Below are 21,008 nucleotides of genomic sequence, written 5' to 3'. Positions count from 1 at the left end.
AAAAATCGCATTGCAAAGGATGGAATAATGACAATATTATGAAAATGATAGATTGCTACTCAACATATAGCGGAGACGCTGAGTTGTAGACAGGCACAACAAAAAGACTACTGAACAAATAAGCTTTCTGTCAGAAGGCTTTCTTCTGAAATTGACAACAAACACACACACATTTATGCAAATGCAGCTCACACACAAATGACCACTTTTGATTGCTGGGACCAGACTGTGAGCAGCTGCACATGATGGGAGAAGCAATTTGGGTGGTGGGGGTAGCTGGGGCAGGGAGATGGAGGGAGAACAAAGTACCTGTGGAAGATGGTAAAGTGCTCTTTGTGGGAGCATACAGGGACCAGGTGGAGAGAGGGGAGGACAGCCAGGTGCAATCGAGAGGTTAGACTGCGGGAGGTGCAAAAGGAGGGCAGTAAAAAGACTGTTGGTGCACTTGTGGAATAGAGGGCTGTGGAGTGGGAACAGGGAAGGGAATGGGTGGGTGAAGAACAATGAGTAATGAAGGTTGAGGCAAGGAGGGCTATGGGAACACAAGATTCCCACCTGTGCAATTAAGAAAAACTGGTGTTGGTAATAGGGACCTAGATGGCACAGGCTGTGAAGCAGTCATTAAGACGAAGAATGTTGTATTGGGCAGCTTGCTCAGCAACTCGTTGTTCCAGGTGTTTCTTGGCCATAGTTTGTAGGTGGAAAGACAGTTTGTTGGTTTTCATGCCCACGTAGAATGAAGCACAGTGGTTGCAGCTTAGCTTATAGATCACATCACTGGTTGCACATGTAGCCCTGCCGTTGATGGGATAGGTGAGATTTGTGACCGCACTGGAGTAGGTGGTTGTTGGAAGATGTATGGGACAGGTCTTGCATCTAGGTCTATTCAGAGATATGAGCCATGAGACAAGGGGTTCAGAGCAGGGGTTGTGTAGGGATGGAAGAGGATATCGTGTAGGTTCTATGGACGGTGGAATGCCACTGTGGGAGGGGTGGGGAGAATAGCAGGTAGGACAGCCCATATTCTGCCACCCGCTCAACCTACATGAATTTTGCTCCAAACCCCCTCCTCATGGCTCACACCCCTTGGTCACAAGCATAACCTATCCCATCAAAGGCAGGGCTACCTGTGAAACCAGTCATGTGATTTGCAAGCTAAGCTGCAACTACTGTGCTTTGTTCTATGTGAGCATGACCACCAATAAGCTGTCTGTCCGCATGAATGGCCATCTACAAACTGTGGCCAAGAAACAACTGGACAACCTAGCTGCTTAGCAGCCTGCCCAACACAACATTCTACATTTTAATGACTGTTTCACAGCCTGTGCCATCTGGATCCTTTTACCGACACCATCTTTTCTGAATTGTGCTGATGGGAACTCTCCCTGGAATATATCCTACATTCCCATAATATTCCTGGCCTGTCTTCATTAATCATAGTCGTTCACCCACCTATTCCCTTTCCCTTTCCTGTTCCCACTCCATAGCCTTCCAGTTCACTAGTGCACCCATAGTCTTTATCTCTCCTATTCTGCTCTCCCCCCCCCCCCCACCCCACCCCCCTCTCTCTCTCTCTCTCTCTCTCTCTCTCTCTCTCTCTCTCTCTCTCTCTCTCTCTCTCACACACACACACACACACACACACACACACACACACACACACACCCTGGCATCTAGCCTCCCAATTGCACCTAGCTGCACCACCCTCTCACCACCTTGTCCTTGTATGCTTCCACAAAGAGCATTGTACTGTCCTCCACCTGTACTCTTCTTTCACTGCCACTGCTTATAGCACTTAAGGTATGCTTTTTAAATCTCATATTTACTTGACTTTTTAATTTTGAATGATATTTGTGTCATATCCCAGAATATTGACCATCAGTTCTAAACACCCTGTATGTATTTCACAGGCACCTCGTGCCATTGCTTATCATTCTCTTTCTTGTTCCTCTCACAAATGAAGCGAGGGAAAAATGACTGTCTATATTCTTCCTTAAAAGATCTGTTTTATCTTGTCTTCGTTGTTCTTACATGAGATGTATGTTGATGGTAGTAGGATCATTCTAAATAGTGTTCTGCGAAATGAATGTCGTCTTCCCTCCAGATGTTGCCACTTGAGTTCATAGAGCATTTACATAATACTCACATTTTGATTGAACCTACTGGTAACTAATCCAGCAGCATGCCTCCTAATTGTTTCGATATGTTTTAATGCAATCTGATGGGGGCCCCAAACACAGGAGCATTACTCAAGACTGAGTTGCACTAGTGTTCTATATGCAGTATCCTATATAGACAAGCCACACTTTCCAAGAATTCTCCTAATAATCCAAAATTGACCATTCACCTTTCTTAAAACTGTCCATATGTGCTCATTTCATTTCATCTCTCTTTGCAACATTACACCAGGATAGTTAATTGATGTGAATATATTAAGCATCACACCACTAACACTGCATTTGAAAATTACAGGATTATTTTCCTACTTTGCATTACTTCCATTTTACCCACACATAAAGTGAGCTAAGATTCTTCCCACCAAATGGATATTCTACCCGCATCGTCCTTATCCTTCTACATTCACCTAGTGACAAAACTTCCTCATGCCCTACAGCATCAACATCAAACAGTTACAGATAGTAACAGTCTCTCAAATATTTTATTTTTATAGAAAACAAGAGCAGTGCTATCACACTCCCTTCTGGCACTTCTGACACTGTATTTGTTCCTTGTGAATTCACCATCAAGGGCAACATTCTATTGCTTAAAAAGTCTTTGAGCCATTCATAGGTCTGGAAACCTATTCCCTATGCTTGTATTTTCATTAAGCTTGCAGTGTGACACTGTGCCAAACAGTTTGTGGAAATCTAGGAGTATGGAATCTGCGTGTTGTCCATCATTCATGGTTAACAGGAAAGGACAAGTTGAGTTTCCCATGAGTGACAATTTCCAAATCAATGTCGATTTGCAGGTAGAAACTTATCCCTCTCAAGGAAATTTATTATATTCAAACTTATAATGTGCTCAGTAATTTTGCAGCGATTGGATGTTAAGGTGTTCATCTGTAATGTTGTGGGTCTGTTCTTTTAACATACTTTCATAAGGGAGTCAACTGCTCTTTTATTTTATTTTATTTTATTTTATTTTTTAATCACTTGGAACTTCATGGTGGGTGAGAGTCATGATACATGTGAGCTTCACATTGTTTATGCTTTTATTTTGCTACCCGAGTAGCTGCTTTCTCTGCATACCACCCAAATTTGTAGTAGAAATACTTGCAACTGCTTAAAATTGGTTCTTGAAACCTCATATTTAGGCTTTCATGGGATTGTTCTCATCTATCTTCAACCATTAGCCAGTTCAGTTTTCTTAGCATGTCAGTAATACTCTTCCAGGCTCCAACAAACCTGTGACTATTCATGCTGCCCTTCTTTGTATGCTTCCAGTACCCTTGTTAGCCCTGTTTGGTACATGTCCTACACACTTGAGCAATATTTAGGATGGGTCACACAAGTGATTTGTAAGCAATCTCCCACTGAACATCTGCATCTTGAAGTACCTATAATTGTGACTCCAACAATGGAAAATCCAGGATGGAATGTAACAGTTTTGTGAAAAGGAAAGTTACCACTCACCAAATTGCGGAGATGCTGAGTCGAAGTGTGGCTAAAGTTGCCCGAGACTGCAGTCGCGTATGTGTGTTAAGTTTGCCACCAGACGTGTCTCTCTCTCTCTCTCTCTCTCTCTCTCTCTCTCTGTGTGTGTGTGTGTGTGTGTGTGTGTGTGTGTGTGTGTGTGTGTAGGATTTGATTGAATATTTGTGCAAATTTTTTCAGTCAGTATTTCATTATAGGTAATTGTATCATCTACAATAAATCTCAGTTTATTAATAATATTGTGTGCATGGCCATTAATATAAGACATGAATAGGAAGTCTCCCAACACACTTCCCTGGGGCACACCTGAAGTTTTGTATACATCTCTTGATTAAATCTTCCTCCAAGATAATATGCTGCACCCTCCCTACTAAGAAATCCTCAATCTAGTCGTATATTTCACTTGATACCCCACATTATCGTACATCCGAAAATAAGTGTAGTCTGATACCGAGTCGAATGCTTTTTGGAAATTACGAAATACTGTATCTACCTGTTTGCTTGATCCACGGCTTTGCAGGATGCCATGTGAGAAAAGTTCAAGCTGGGTTTGACATTGTCAGTGCTACTCGAACCAACTCAGAATATATTCTAAGATTCTGCGACAAATGGATTTCAAGAATTTTTGATGGTAGTTTTGTGAATAACTTCCTGCTAACCCTTTTGTAGATAGATGCTTTCTTCCAATTAGTGGGAACAGCTCTTTGTGTGAGGATCTTCAGTACACCATCATTAAAAGAGGAGCTACTCAGCTGAAAATTCAGTGTATAATCTGATAGGCATTCCATTGTTCCCTGGAACTGTGTCCAATTTTAGTGATTTCAGCCACTTCAATGCCACTAGCACCAATATCTACTCCTCTCACCTTAGAGTGGAGCATAAATTAAATTGGGTCTATACCCCTGGACGTTCATTTGCAAAGGAATATTTGGAAAAGGTGTCCAGCATTTCTTGTACTTTGCTGCTTCATGTCAGTTCTGTCGCATCAGTGAGTGTCTGGACACGAATTTTAAAGCCACTAATGGCCCTTGAAATGACCATAATTTCTTTGGGTTTTCGAGAAAGATCATTATATAAATCTCTTGAAGGTTTTATGCATACCCTGCTGACAGCCAAATTAGTTTCATTCATCATATCTACATCTGTTGTGCCCTGCTTTGTTTTAAACCTACTATGTGGTAGTCTGTTTCCTTCGCAGATTCCTTCCCAGGAACACTCAGTGAGTGTACCTAGATTTCTTTCTATCCCTTGCTACCATGTCCCTGAGGGCAGGCACACCTCATATTTAAAGGCTAAGAGGCGAAGTCATCCCAAAATATATATTAAAATAAATTTCTTAATAATATATTACATAATTTGAATTATCAAGACACATTTTGAATAGAGGTGAATCATGTTTTACATGATAGTTACATTCCACACAATCACCACACTACTGAGTTCATGTATTGTTGTTGTTGTTGTTGTTGTTGTGGTCTTCAGTCCTGAGAATGGTTTGATGCAGCTCTCCGTGCTGCTCTATCCTGTGCAAGCTTCTTCATCTCCCAGTACATACTGCAGCCTACATCCTTTTGAATCTGCTTAGTGTATTCATCTCTTGGTCTCCCTCTATGATTTTTACCCTCCACGCTTCCCTCCAGTACTAAATTGGTGATCCCTTGATGCCTCAGAACATGTCCTACCAACCGATCCCTTCTTCTAGTCAAGTTGTGCCACAATCTCCTCTTCTCCCCAATCCTATTCAATAACTCCTCATTAGTTATGTGATCTACCCATCTAATCTTCAGCATTCTTCTGTAGCACCACATTTTGTAAGCTTCTATTCTCTTCTTGTCTAAACTATTTATCGTCCATGTTTCACTTCCATACATGGCCACACTCCATACAAATACTTTCAGAAATGACTTCCTGACACTTAAATCTATACTCATTGTTAACAAATTTGTCTTCTTCAGGAAAGCTTTCCTTGCCATTGCCAGTCTACATTTTATATCATCCCTACTCTGACCATGATCAGTTATTTTGCTCCCCAAATAGCAAAACTCATCTACTACTTTAAGTGTCTCATTTCCTAGCCTACTTCTCTTAGCATCACCTGATTTAATTAGACTACATTCCATTATCCTCGTTTTGCTTTTGTTGATGTTCATCTTATATCTGCCTTTCAATACACTGTCCATTCCATTCAACTGCTCTTCCAGGTCCTTTGCTGTCTCTGACAGAATTACAATGTCATCGGTGAACCTCAAAGTTGTTATTTCTTCTCCATGGATTTTAATTCCTACTCTGAATTTTTCTTTTGTTTCCTTTACTGCTTGCTCAAAATACATATTGAATAACATCGAGGATAGGTTACAACCCTGTCTCACTCTCTTCCCAACCACTGCTTCCCTTTCATGCCCCATGATTCTTATAACTGCCACCTGGTTCTTGTACAAATTGTAAATAGTCTTTCGCTCCCTGTATTTGACCCCTGCCACCTTCATAATTTGAAGGAAGAGTATTCCAGTCAACCTTGTCAAAAGCTTTCTCTAAGTCTACAAATCCTAGAAACATAGGTTTGCCTTTCCTTAATCTTTCTTCTAAGATAAGTCGTAGGTCCATGAACCATGGACCTTGCCGTTGGTGGGGAGGCTTGCGTGCCTCAGCGATACAGATGGCCGTACCGTAGGTGCAACCACAACGGAGGGGTATCTGTTGAGAGGCCAGACAAACGTGTGGTTCCGGAAGAGGGGCAGCAGCCTTTTCAGTAGTTGCAGGGGCAACAGTCTCGATGATTGACTGATCTGGTCTTGTGACATTAACCAAAACGGCTTTGCTGTGCTGGTACTGCGAACGGCTGAAAGCAAGGGGAAACTACAGCCGTAATTTTTCCCGAGGACATGCAACTTTACTGTATGATTAAATGATGATGGCGTCCTATTGGGTAAAATATTCCAGAGGTAAAATAGTCCCCCATTCGGATCTCCGGGCGGGGACTACTCAAGAGGACGTCGTTATCAGGAGAAAGAAAACTGGCGTTCTACGGATCGGAGCGTGGAATGTCAGATCCCTTAATCGGGCAGGTAGGTTAGAAAATTTAAAAAGGGAAATGGATAGGTTAAAGTTAGATATAGTGGGAATTAGTGAATTTCGGTGGCAGGAGGAACAAGACTTTTGGTCAGGTGATTACAGGGTTATAAATACAAAATCAAATAGGGGTAATGCAGGAGTAGATTTAATAATGAATAAAAAAATAGGAGTGAGGGTAAGCTACTACAAACAGCATAGTGAATGCATTATTGTGGCCAAGATAGACACAAAGCCAGTGCCTACTACAGTAGTACAAGTTTATATGCCAACTAGCTCTGCAGATGATGAAGAAGTTGGTGAAATGTATGATGAGATAAAAGAAATTATTCAGGTAGTGAAGGGAGACATAAATTTAATACTCACGGGTGACTGGAATTCGGTGGTAGGAAAAGAAAGAGAAGGAAACAGTAGGAGAATATGGATTAGGCCTAGAAATGTAAGAGAAAGCTGCCTGGTAGAATTTTGCACAGAGCATAACTTAATCATAGCTAACACTTGGTTCAAGAATCATGAAAGAAGGTTGTATACATGGAAGAACCCTGGAGATACTAGAAGGTTTCAGATAGATTATATAATGGTAAGACAGAGATTTAGGAACCAGGTTTTAAATTGTAAGACATTTCCAGGGGCAGATGTGGACTCTGGCCACATCTATTGGTTATGAACTGTAGATTAAAACTAAAGAAACTGCAAAAAGGTGGGAATTTAAAGAGAGGGGACCTGGATAAACTGAAAGAACCAGAGGTTGTAGAGAGTTTCAGAGAGAGAGACCATAAGGGAACAATTGACAGGAATGGGATAAAGAAATACAGTAGAAGAAGAATGGGTAGCTTTGAGGGATGAAACAGTAAAGGCAGCAGAGGATCAAGTAGGTAAAAAGACGAGGGCTAGTAGATCCTTGGGTAACAGAAGAGATACTGAATTTAATTGATGAAAGCAGAAAATACAAAAATGCAGAAAATGAAGCAGGCAAAAAGGAATACAAATGTCTCAAAAATGAGAGATATAATACTGCGTGAAGAGTTTGACAGAGCACTGAAAGACCTGAGTCAAAACAAGGCCCCGGGAGTAGACAACATTCCATTGGAACTACTGACGGCCTAGGGAGAGCCAGTCCTGACAAAACTCTACCATCTGGTGAGCAAGATGTATGAGACAGGCGAAATACCCTCAGACTTCAAGAAGAATATAATTCCGATCCCAAAGAAAGCAGGTGTTGACATATGTGAAAATTACCGAACTATCAGTTTAATAAGTCACAGCAGCAAAATACTAACACGAATTATTTACAGACAAATGGAATAACTGGTAGAAGCTGACCTTGGGGTAGATCAGTTCGGATTCTGTAGAAATGTTGGAACATGTGAGGCAATACTGACCCTACGACTTATCTTAGAAGAAAGATTAAGGAAAGGCAAACCTACGTTTCTAGCATTTGTAGACTTAGAGAAAGCTTTTGACAGTGTTGACTGGAATACGCTCTTTCAAATTCTGAAGGTGGCAGGGGTAAAATACAGAGATCGAAAGGCTATTTACTGTTTTTACAGAAAGCAGATCACAGTTATAAGAGTCGAGGGACACAAAAGGGTAGCGGTGGTTGGGAAGGGAGTGAGACAGGGTTGTAGCCTCTCCCCGATGCTATTCAATCTGTATATTGAGCAAGCAGTAAAGGAAACAAAAGAAAAGTTCGGAGTAGGCATTAAAATCCATGGAGAAGAAATAACAACTTCGATGTTCACCGATGACATTGTAATTCTGTCAGAAACGGCAAAGGACTTGGAAGAGCAGTTGAACGGAATGGACAGTGTGTTGAAAGGAGGGTTTAAGATGAACATCAACAAAAGCAAAATGAGGATAATGGAATGTAGTCGAATTAAGTCGGGTGATGCTGAGGGAAGCGGATTGGGAAATGAGAGACTTAAAGTAGTAAAGGAGTTTTGCTATTTGGGGAGCAAAATAACTGATGATGGTCGAAGTAGAGAGGATATAAAATGTAGACTGGCAATGGCAAGGAAAGTGTTTCTGAAGAAGACAAATTTGTTAACATAGAGTATAGATTTAAGTGTCAGGAAGTCATTTCTGAAAGTATTTGTGTGGAGTGTAGCCATGTATGGGAGTGAAACATGGACGATAAATAGTTTAGACAAGAAGAGAATAGAAGCTTACAAAATGTGGTGCTACAGAAGAATGCTGAAGATTAGATGGGTAGATCACATAATTAATGAGGAGGTATTGAATAGAATTGGGGAGAAGAGGAGTTTGTGGCCCAACTTGACTAGAAGAAGGGACAGATTGGTAGGACATGTTCTGAGGCCTCAAGGGATCACCAATTTAGTACTGGAGGGCATCGTGGAGGGTAAAAATCATAGAGGGAGACCAAGAGATGAATACACTAAGCAGATTCAGAAGGATGTAGCCTGCAGTAGGTACTGGGAGATGAAGAAGCTTGCACAGGATAGAGTAGCATGGAGAGCTGCATCAAACCATTCTCAGCACTGAAGACCACAACAACAACAAGTCGTAGGGTCAGTATTGCCTCATGTGTTCCAACATTTGTACGGAATCCAAACTGATTGCCCCCGAGGTTGGCTTCTACCAGTTTTTCCATTCGTCTGTAAAGAATTTGCGTTAGTATTTTGCAGCCGTGACTTATTAAGCTGATAGTTCGGTAATTTTCACATCTGTCAACACCTGCTTTCTTTGGGATTGGAATTATTATATTCTTCCTGAAGCCTGAGGGTATTTAGCCTGTCTCATACATCTTGCTCACCAGATGGTAGAGTTTTGTCAGGACTTGCTCTCCCAAGGCTATCAGTAGTTCTAACAGAATGTTGTCTAATCCTGGGGCCTTGTTTCGACTAGGTCTTTCAATGCTTTGTCAAACTCTTCACACAGTATCATGTCTCCCATTTCATCTTCATCTACCTCCTCTTCCATTTCCATAATATTGTCCTCAAGAACATCACCCCTATATAGAGCCTCTATATACTCCTTCCACCTTTCTGCTTTCCCTTCTTTGCTTAGAACTGGGTTTCCATCTGAGCACTTGATATTCATGCAAGTGGTTCTCTTTTCTCCAAAGGTCTCTTTAATTTTCCTGTAGGCAGTATCTATCTTACCCCCTAGTGAGATAAACCTCTACATCCTTACATTTGTCATGTAGCCACCCCTGCTTAGCCATTTTGCACTTCCTGTCGATCTCATTTTTGAGACATTTGTATTCCTTGTAGCCTGCTTCACTTCCTGCATTTTTGTGTTTTCTCCTTTCATCAGTTAAATTCAGTATCTTTTCTGTTACCCAAGGATTACTACTAGCCCTTGTCTTTTTACCTACTTGATCCTCTGCTGCTTTCACTACTTCATCCCTCAGAGCTACCCATTCTTCTACTGTATTTCTTTCCCCCATTCCTGACAATTGTTCCCTTATGCTCTCCCTGAAACTCTGTACAACCTGAGGTTTAGTCAGTTAATCGAGGTCCCATCTCCTTAAATTCCCACCTTTTTGCAGTTTCTTCAGTTTTAATCTACAGTTCATAACCAATAGATTGTGGTCAGAGTCGACATCTGCCCCTGGAAGTGTCCTACAATTTAAAATCTGCTTCCTAAATCTCCTTCTTACCATTATATAATCTATCTGAAATCTGTCAGTATCTCCAGGCTTCTTCCATGTATACAACCTTGTTTCATGATTCTTGAACTAAGTGTTAGCTATGATTAAGTTGTGCTCTGTGCAAAATTCTACCAGGTGGCTTCCTCTTTCATTTCTTACCCCCAATCCATATTTACCTACTACGTTTCCTTCTCTCCCTTTTCCTACTATCAAATTCCAGTCACCCATGACTATTAAATTTTCGTCTCCCTTCACTACCTGAATAATTTCTTTTATCTCATCATACATTTCATCAACTTCTTCATCATCGGCAGAGCTAGTTGGCATATAAACTTGTACTACTGTAGTAGGCGTGGGCTTCGTGTCTATCTTGGCCACAATAATGCGTTCACGATGCTGTTTGTAGTAGCTTACCCGCACTCCTATTTTTTATTCATTATTAAACCTACTCCTGCATTACCCCTATTTGATTTTGTATTTATAACCCTGTATTCACCTGACCAAAAGTCTTGTTCCTCCTGCCACCAAACTTCACTAATTCTCACTATATCTAACTTTAACCTATCCATTTCCCTTTTTAAATTTTCTAACCTACCTGCCCGATTAAGGGATCTGACATTCCACGCTCCGATCCGTAGAACGCCAGTTTTCTTTCCCCCTAATAACGATGTTCTCTTGAGTAGTCCTCGCCCGGAGATCCAAACGGGGGACTATTTTACCTCCAGAATATTTTACTCAAGAGGACGCCATCATCATTTAATCATACAGTAAAGCTGCATGCCCTCGGGAAAAATTACGGCTGTAGTTTCCCCCTTGCTTTCAGCCGTTCGCAGTACCACAACAACAAGGTCGTTTTGGTTAGTGTTACAGGGCCAGATCAGTCCATCATCCAGACTGTTGCCCCTGCAACTACTGAAAAGGCTGCTGCCCCTCTTCAGAAACCACACGTTTGTCTGGCCTCTCAACAGGTACCCCTCCGTTGTGGTTGTACCTACGATACGGCTATCTGTATCGTTGAGGCACACAAGCCTCCCCACCAATGGCATGCTCCATGGTGCTCCATGGGGGGGGGGGGGGCTTCATGTAAACTGAGTCTTTTTAAATGAAAAATGTGGGCTGAGATCATAGCAGTGTTTCTTAGTACTTTTACCAGAGATAACCATTACATCTTTCTGAAACACATGATAATGCAAAATTAATACACTTAAAACTTTAATACTGAAACACGCAGTAATATACTAAAATCATTGTTATTAAGTACATCTACAAGCTAAATATCCTCTGTATCATCTACATCAGAAGAGTCTGATGGTTCTATAGTCAAATCAGTTTTCATAATGGATTTCTGTACACACAATTCTTCATTGTTCATATCTTCAGAATCAAAGTGTCAGAGGTCACAGCCATTCTCTTCATAGACATAAGGAAATCCAATCTGCTGTGCCACGTCCGCAATTTCTCCCGCTGCAATGGTGATATCACTTCATCTTCCAGCACTGACACAGCATTGGGCTAAAGTTTCTTCCATAACCCATCCACACAGTTTGGAGTGGTACCAGTCCATACACCTGTAATAGCATCAGTTACCATCTTAATATTAACATGTTGCCAGAAAAACTTGGTGGTAAGTACGTCACTCAAATCCCTTTCTTCTGTAAAATTTGAAAAAGTTTCATTTAGATAGTATGCCTTGAATGTAGAAATAACTCCCTGGTCCATGGATTGCAGGATAGATATAGTGTTTGAGGGCAGAAACAGGTGGCAGTGTTTTGATTTGAATCAGTAATGAAATGTAGCTGGCTGGAGACATTAACAAAGAGGAGAAGAATTTTGAAATGGAATTTTCCTTTCTCACAGTAGACCTGTCATTCTCTATTCAGTTCGTTAAAAAAATAGTCACTGACAATAGCAGAAGTCATCCAACATTTTTACTCCATCTTCAATGAATTTCCAGCCTGCTTTTTTCACAGCCCTTTATTGCCCTAGGATTTTGACAGCAATAGATCAGGAGATGTTTTAATTTCCAATCCTTTGCAACATTTCCTCCAAAAAAAAGGGTGCATTGGTCCTTGGCAGCCTTGAATCCAAGTGCTGTTTTTTTATCAGTAGAAATGAATGTGTGGCTAGGCATTCTTTTCCATATAAACCCGTTTCATCAGGGTTGAGAACCTGCATCACAGTACAGCATTTTTCTGTTGCAGTTTCTTTAAACCTCCTTTTAAAGTCTTCGGCTCTAACTTAATCTACCATAGCTGCCTCTATTGTAATTTTATTGTTGTCAAATCCAAAATGATGTTTGAAGTGTTCAAATCAACTTGATGTGAGTGAGAAAGGTTTGTTACATCTGCATACAAGCGCTTGGTTTTAGATTGAATAGCAGCTCCAGGGCGAGGCATATACTGTTGGTAATGGTGCTCAGTACAGTGGTTTAACATTTTCTCCATTATTTCCATTGTCCCTGAGTGAGGTTTGGTCACTCTAGGCACACTTAAGTCATTTGAAGAGTTAACAGCAAACTGATTCCCCATTGTCACGAATAGTTCCCACAATGGATTCACAAAGTCCCAAAGCCCCAAAGCACGCTAAATGTCAACAATATGCTCACCTTTCCTGTAGCAGCCCAAAACTTCTAACTTTATTTCTAATGAATATGATCTTTGTACTCTTATCTTTTCCTCGATAGGCACGCTTTCTTTCCTTTTACCCTATATTCTTTAAACACATAACCTGTCAAGTGCAACTTCGCAGCTCTGCTGACCTGAACTGATGATCCACATTTCGACAAACACAGTAGATGATGTGTGAATGCATTACTGCTTCCGTGTACTATCAGTAAATAGCAGACCTGGACTTAAAACTAAAACAGTGTGTGTATGAAAATGCAGATAATGATTCTGTGCATAACGAGGTATACCTTTATTTCTCAAACAAATAATGGCAGTCAGTGTTTTTGGAAGGCAGTCAGTATTTTTGGAACTGTTGACACTGGCTGATGCTTCTTATACAGGCAGTAGCTAGTCTTAAAACTGTGCCCTAGAATGCCAGTAGGAGGTTGGCGGTATGTGGCTTGTACAAAGTGCAGCTGTCATGGGCCTCCTGAAGGCTTAACTGGTAGAGCCTAAGGGTATCCTACCAACTTGAACACTATTTTCGCAGTCTGCTGCTTACATCAAGAGGAAAAAATGGAGTGGCTGAAACTTTGCTATCAAACCTTTGCCTCAGGATATTTCTATTATGCTTTGATGTAACATTAATCAATGCTTAATTTTTGTTAGGTGGTGTTGTAGACAGTTTTTCATTTCCAGTTTTGTCAATTCTGTAAGATTTTTTGATGACTTGATCATAGACCATTTAAAGCACAGAAGGGGAGATGAACTGATTTCATCAGTAAACAAACAAAGTAAGGTAAGCAAAATGTGCATTAATAAGTGATAAGAAGCAATTGTTATTTAGCATACTAAATGGAGGGCTTAAATATGGATGGTAACAATCCTTTCCCACTGATGTCGCATTTTTTCACAAATTGGCACAACAAATCACACCTGAGAGGGTGAAGCCACAGGTACACAGGAACAGAATATGGCACTGATAAGTTGTTCCAACCACAGTGTGGGCAAATAATAGTACCCCTCAAGGCTGGCACACTTCGTGGTTTCCAAATTGGGGAAGGCTGCAACATTTACTCATCAGAACTACCCTAGAGCAGACAAATCAAGATTTCAGTGAGGAAGCCCACATCACACAGTATCCAAAACTTTACATACTGTGTCTCCTTTCCATTTCATACCCAGCCGCTAAATAACAACAAAAACTAATGGAAAGATAAGATATGCAGGTAGGACATTTATCTGTCCAAGTCACATTTGACACTATTCAAAACAAGCTGTACACGTTTAAGAGAAATCTTTAATGCAGTGTGTGTTAATTTGGTTGCAAGCTTAATTTTTTTTTTATTTTTTCAGCTCTAAACTTGAGATGTTTAATGTTTTGTGTGTGTTTAATCTGGTGCATATGTGGGTTTGAGAGACAAAATGGTAATGTTTCCATGATATCACAAGTTCTGTGCTGTGACTGGCTGCTTTGATTTCATACGTTTCTGTATTTATACTTGTATATTATGACAATATATATCTAGAATGAAATTTTCACTCTACTGTGGAGCGTGCGCTGATATGAAACTACTTCGTGAGCAGGATTCCATCCATCAATCCACCGATTATGGAGCTTCAATGCTAACCACGGCCACCACTATCCCAAGCTCAGGGCCACAACACACCGGTACATTACTGATGTGTAAAACTTCTCTTGCAGTTTGAAGCAAATCCATGATCCGAATGTTGTGGCTTCCCTTTGTAAGACAGAAAAAAGTAGCAAGCTGCAAGTACAGATTCAAATTATAATCTAGTGAAATAAATAAATAGGAAATCAATCAAAATAAGTATGGCTCCAGTTAGGTTATAATATAGAGTAGTATTCTGATAAATTTTGTCTTGAATTTTAAATTTTCTGATTTCTAAAAGTTATATGTATCCAAAACACGGCATACACTTTTATTAAATCAGGGAGTGTGCGTACTGAAATGTAAGCTGTAAGAAGGCACAGGTAAAACAGCGAAACTGTGAATCTACAGCTTGTGAGTCTAGTGGCTAACATTGCTGCTTCTGGATCATGGGATCCCGGGTTAAGTACCCAGCTGCGTCGGGGATTTTCTCTGCCTGAGGACTGGGCGTTTGTGTTGTTCTTATCAGTTCCTCATCATTTGAGAAAGTGGCAAAACTGGACAGTGAAAATATTGGGAATTTGTACAGGCACTGATAAACACGCAGTTGAGTGCCTCACAAACCAACTATCATCATCATCAAGTAAATGTTACAATTCAATGATTTAATGACAGAAGGAAACACAGAAATGCAAATGATGATGTAATTAATTAGCAACAAACAAAGTGAGCATCAAATAGGATAAGTCAGAATTGCTACCATGAATCAGAGTGGCTGTAAAGGGAAACGTTGTAACTTCTAGGAAGAAAAATTTCAACTTCAGAGGAAAATCAAAGTTCACTGTGTAGGGAATATGTATGAACTACTCACAAGCACAGGTGAGGTACTCAGAGATTTGGAACACATACATTTGAGCAGCGGGAAAAATCCGGCTGTGTGACAAAGCAAATTAACACTAAGAGGGCAGATTTCGATTGTCTAGTAAAAGTATCTGTATAGTCTGTGTGTATTGCGACATAGAGGAAGAGTACAAAGTGAGGTTACCATGGTGAATGTTGTGGAGAGAAAGAAGGAAAATGCATGTCACTCTTTCTCTTCTAGTTTTGTGGAATAATTAATTTTTGATTGTCCAGTTGTCCTTAACCCTCCCAGCAACATCACTATGTGATTCTAAATTTTGGATTGGCAAATATACCTTTGTCTCTGAAAACTAATTTTCTGTTTCTTAATTGATCTTTCTGTTTACTGTAAAATACTCATTAAGTGATCCTGTAAAACAGGGCTTAATGAATCGCTGTTTTTTAGTGTGAGTAGTTGCACCAGCTCACCCTCTTGATCACAATTAGAGCAGTTGCGGCATGGTGGGGAGTGAAGGAAATGAACATGCATCATGTTGTCTTGACAATAAAGGATTAGCAACAACTGCAAAGTAGAGGTGGTTCAGTTTTGACAGCAGTGCCATCGAATATCAACATGGCAAGTTGGCATCATGTAACATCAACAATGTCTTAGTTCTTCAATCCACTGTGTGAGATACATTATCTTTTACACCAAAAGATGTGTTCACATAATGTTTAGCATATTCTAAGATGCTGAATTCTTCCAGGAAGCTCAGTTTACAAACACACTACACATCTTACTGTGTCAAAGAATATGGAAATGGAAAATGTAAACAAATGTTTAAAGGAAGCTCTCTAAGAGGAGGAAGAAGAAGGGGAAGAAAAATAAAGTGAATGCACCATTCAGATGAGCTACAAAATTGCACTACTTTTAGCAATGTATTTGTGGCCTGTAATGCATGGTTATTTAATAAAAGAATACAGTACTTGGTAGTTGTGGCTTAACATTTAACATTTACTTCAGGCAGAACAATTTCATGTTCATCAAACATGACAGTCATGCATCACACACAGGTTATGCAGACTACATTCAGAGTTAACTTGCAAAATCTGTGTAAAGAGTTTGTTGCATATTCTCTAGGGCTCTACAAGATGTAGATATCACAGGCACACAGCTGAACGTTACAGTCTTAGCATTTCTCCAAGCATTTCCCTTAGGATCGATTTCTGCCCTTATTCCCTGTGACGGTAGAGGGATACATTACTCACTGTTCACTGGCCTGCACTCACTGCCTGCTCGCAAAGCACCTTTTCAGTGAAGCCCTACTTTAAAGTACACACATCAAAAAAAGTTCTGCATCACCTCGGTTCCGAGAGTTAACCTGTACAGAAAATTGGAATAGAGAACAACATAAACTTCATTTCTGCCCTTTTTATTGCTCATGAAAACCACACATTGCATGTTGTTCCACCATACTGCGAGATCTTCAGAGGTGGTGGTCCAAATTGCTGTACACACCAGTATCTCTAATACCCAGTAGCACGTCCTCTAGCATTGATGCATGCCTGTATTCCCCATGGCATACTATCCACAAGTTCATCAAGGCACTGTTGGTCCAGATTGTCCCATTCCTCAACGGCGATTCGGCATAGATTTCTCACAGTGGTTGGTGTGTCATGTCATCCATAAACAGCCCTTTTCAATATATCCCAGGTGTGTTCAATAGGGTTCATGTCTGGAGAACATGCTGACCACTCTGGTTGAGCAATGTCGTTATCCTGAAGGAAGTCATTCACAAGATGTGCATGATGGGGGTACGAATTGTTGTCCATGAAGACGGTGCCTTGCCGTTGTGCTGCTGATATGGTTGCACTAAAGGTGGAAGATGGCATTCACGTATCGTACAGCCTTTACAGCACCTTCCATGACCACCAGCAGTGTATGTCGGCCCCACATAATGCCACCCCAAAACATCAGGGAACCTCCACCTTGCTGCACTCGCTGGACAGTGTGTTTAAGGCGTTCAGCCTGACTGGGTTGCCTCCAAACTCGTCTCCTACGATTGTCTGGTTGAAGGCATATGCGACACCCATCGGTGAAGAGAATGTGATGCCAGTCCTGAGCGGTCCATTCGGCATGTTGTTGGGCCCAACTATACCGCGCAGCATGGTGTCGTGGTTGCAAAGATGGACCTCGCCATGGATGTCGGGAGTGAAGTTGCGCATCATGCAGCCTGTTGCGCACAGTTTGAGTCATAACATGACATCCTGTGGCTGCACAAAAAGCATTATTCAACATGGTGGCGTTGCTGTCAGGGTTCTTCCAAGCCATAATCCATAGGTAGTGGTCGTCCACTGCAGTAATAGACCTTCGGCAGCCTGAACGAGGCATGTCATTGACAGTTCATATATATATATATATATATATATATATATATATATATATATATACTTCATTTCTGCCCTTTTTATTGCTCATGAAAACCACACATTGCATGTTGTACCACCATACTGCGAGATCTTCAGAGGTGGTGGTCCAAAAATATATATATATATATATATATATATATATATATAAAAAGAAAGATGAGGTGACTTACCGAACAAAAGCGCTGGCAGGTCGATAGACACACAAACATACACACAATATGTCTGCTTGTGTCTGTATGTGTGGATGGATATGTGCGTGTGTGCGAGTGTCTACCTGTCCTTTTTTCCCCCTAAGGTAAGTCTTTCCGCTCCCGGGATTGGAATGACTCCTTACCCTCTCCCTTAAAACCCACTTCCTTTCGTCTTCCCCTCTCCTTCCCTCTTTCCTGATGAGGCAACAGTTTGTTGCGAAAGCTTGAATTTTGTGTGTATGTTTGTGTTTGTGTGTGTTTGTTTGTGTGTCTATCGACCTGCCAGCGCTTTTGTTCGGTAAGTCACCTCATCTTTCTTTTTTATATATAATTTTTCCCACGTGGAATGTTTCCTTCCATTATATATATATATATATATATATATCTTCCATGTCCGAACAACATTGCTTTGGTTCATTCTGAGACACTTGGACACTTCCCTTGTTGAGAGCCCATCCTGGCACAAAGAAACAATGCGGACGCGATCGAACTGCGCTATTGACCATCTTAGGCATGGTTGAACTACAGACAACACAAGCCGTGTACCTCTTTCCTGGTGGAATGACTGGAATTGATCGGCTGTCCCCCTCCGTCTAATAGGTGCTGCTCATGCATGGTTATTTACATCTTTGGGTGGGTTTAGTGACATCTCTGAACAGTCAAAGGTACTGTGTCTGTGATACGATATCTACGATCAATGTCTATCTTAAGGGCTTCTGAGAACCGGGGTGATGCAAAACTTTTTTCAATGTGTGTATAAAGAAGTTATCGCGTCTTTTTATTTCCATTTTTTCACCATTCTCTTCTCCATATAAATTAAAACAGAGGAATAAGCAAATGATAATATTAGGCATACATTTTACCACAAATATGTAAGTGAAATGAAACCTTTAACATAATATTCACTAAATTTAACAGGCATGATAATTTCAACTTGACTGACTTAACAGGACTTGACTGGCTTAGCGGGACTTGACTGGCTGAGCGGGACTTGACTGGCTGAGCGGGACTTGACTGGCTGAGCGGGATCTCGACTGGCTGAGCGGGATCTCGACTGGCTGAGCGGGATCTCGACTGGCTGAGCGGGATCTCGACTGGCTGAGCGGGATCTCGACTGGCTGAGCGGGATCTCGGCTGGCTGAGCGGGATCTCGGCTGGCTGAGCGGGATCTCGGCTGGCTGAGCGGGATCTCGGCTGGCTGAGCGGGATCTCGGCTGGCTGAGCGGGATCTCGGCTGGCTGAGCGGGATCTCGGCTGGCTGAGCGGGATCTCGGCTGGCTGAGCGGGATCTCGGCTGGCTGAGCGGGATCTCGGCTGGCTGAGCGGGATCTCGGCTGGCTGAGCGGGATCTCGGCTGGCTGAGCGGGATCTCGGCTGGCTGAGCGGGATCTCGGCTGGCTGAGCGGGATCTCGGCTGGCTGAGCGGGATCTCGGCTGGCTGAGCGGGATCTCGGCTGGCTGAGCGGGATCTCGGCTGGCTGAGCGGGATCTCGGCTGGCTGAGCGGGATCTCGGCTGGCTGAGCGGGATCTCGGCTGGCTGAGCGGGATCTCGAGTTTATATATATGTGGCTTTTGCAGACACTATCAGTCTATTTGAATTGTGCAAGAATATCTCAAGGATGAAAGTAACGCTTGGACTAATCAGTTATGGAACTTTGAGTTTTGCTTGAGTCTATTCAGTTATTCATGTTACAGGACAGCCAACAAAAAATGTATATTTGTTAGAACCCTAAACTTTTGCTAGTGTGTGCTTGTTTCATACTTACTACTACTAACCGTACATATTTAAAATGCTAGCTGATAGAAGTACCAGCTCCTCTTGATGCCAAGGACGGACACCATTTTTATTTTTTTATTTTTGATATATATATATATAGATAAAGCTGAAGTGGCTGATGTGCTCCAGAGCAACAATGAACCCTCATCACGGACTCCAAGGGGGCATCAGTTTCCAGCAGCCTTTCTTCTGAGAGTGTCAGGGCTTGATAAAGTGAGTGCTTCAGCAATTTAATCTGTAAAATTTTGATTTTCATCTGTGTTGAGTCAGATGTGACTATTGCTGTTCCAAGCAGAAAGACATGAAAAACTTTTTCTGTGCTTTTATAATGACATGTTCTTAATTTCTGCTAAATTAACTGTAGTGACTATGCTGTAAAAGCTTGTGCAACACTTTGAACACTTATTTGTGAATATGATATGTTGACACTAATACTAAAGACATTAATACTACAGATTCGGTGAAGTATGATTAAAATAGGTGACTATGATCAGAATAATGGATTCTGACAGAATTGACAAACATTTTGTAAATAATTTAAAAACTATTTTTACGGTACTACTTTATAAAAATGTGATGCTAGCAATAACACAGCTGTAGTACCGTAGTATTTCTTTAATTTGCATTGCACTCAGTGTGTGTTGCTTCTTTTACAGAATGGAATTGGGTCTGACAAGCCAATGAAGTACACCCATGTCGACATTGCAGGTTCTTCTGGTTCACTGCCAAATGAACCGACAGGATGTCCAGTAGTTGGATTCTCTACATATTTTCTTCTTCCTCATGTTAACTAAAGATACTGTCTTTATATCTCATGATCTCAGTATATAACGGTCGGGTGCTTAATAATATATCGAAGAACTGTACTTACTCTTTTACTTGTTGTTTTATATACAAAATGTACTTATGTTGTTGTTATGCCAATTTACTGGGCTATTTCTGAATAAAAAGGATATAAATAAATAAATAAATACAGCTGTCGTATTCTACACAACAAGCTCTAGTTTCCTATCACAATGAAGACACATTCACATTAAGGTTGTAAGCCTGTATGTGATACAGTTTTCTGTATTGTGTACACATTTTTAAGTTTTCTAACCTATCATTACACATTCAACAAAATTAGAAATGTTTACTACATTTCAGTGTAGTAAGTTCTCATAATTGTAATAACAATATGGCTCAAATTATCTTATGCCCCTTGTCCAGCTC

The 21,008-nt window shown here is 41.0% G+C and overlaps 1 protein-coding gene across 2 annotated transcripts in view; it reads left to right on the top strand.

Annotated features, from left to right (window-relative positions):
* LOC124605776 (putative aminopeptidase W07G4.4) overlaps positions 1 to 20,777 on the top strand; it is a 99,322-nt gene extending 78,545 nt beyond the window's left edge. For both annotated transcript variants that reach the window (XM_047137661.1, XM_047137662.1), the window contains exons 11-12: positions 19,897 to 20,009; positions 20,453 to 20,777. In XM_047137661.1, the coding sequence (XP_046993617.1) occupies positions 19,897 to 20,009; positions 20,453 to 20,590 (251 nt within the window). In that variant the 3' untranslated portion in view covers positions 20,591 to 20,777. The remainder of the gene's footprint in view (positions 1 to 19,896; positions 20,010 to 20,452) is intronic.
* The last annotated feature ends 231 nt before the right edge of the window (positions 20,778 to 21,008 follow it).

This window comes from Schistocerca americana, chromosome 3, assembly GCF_021461395.2.
Source record: "Schistocerca americana isolate TAMUIC-IGC-003095 chromosome 3, iqSchAmer2.1, whole genome shotgun sequence".
NCBI lineage: Eukaryota > Metazoa > Arthropoda > Insecta > Orthoptera > Acrididae > Schistocerca > Schistocerca americana.
This window is presented reverse-complemented; position numbering and strand designations above follow the sequence as displayed.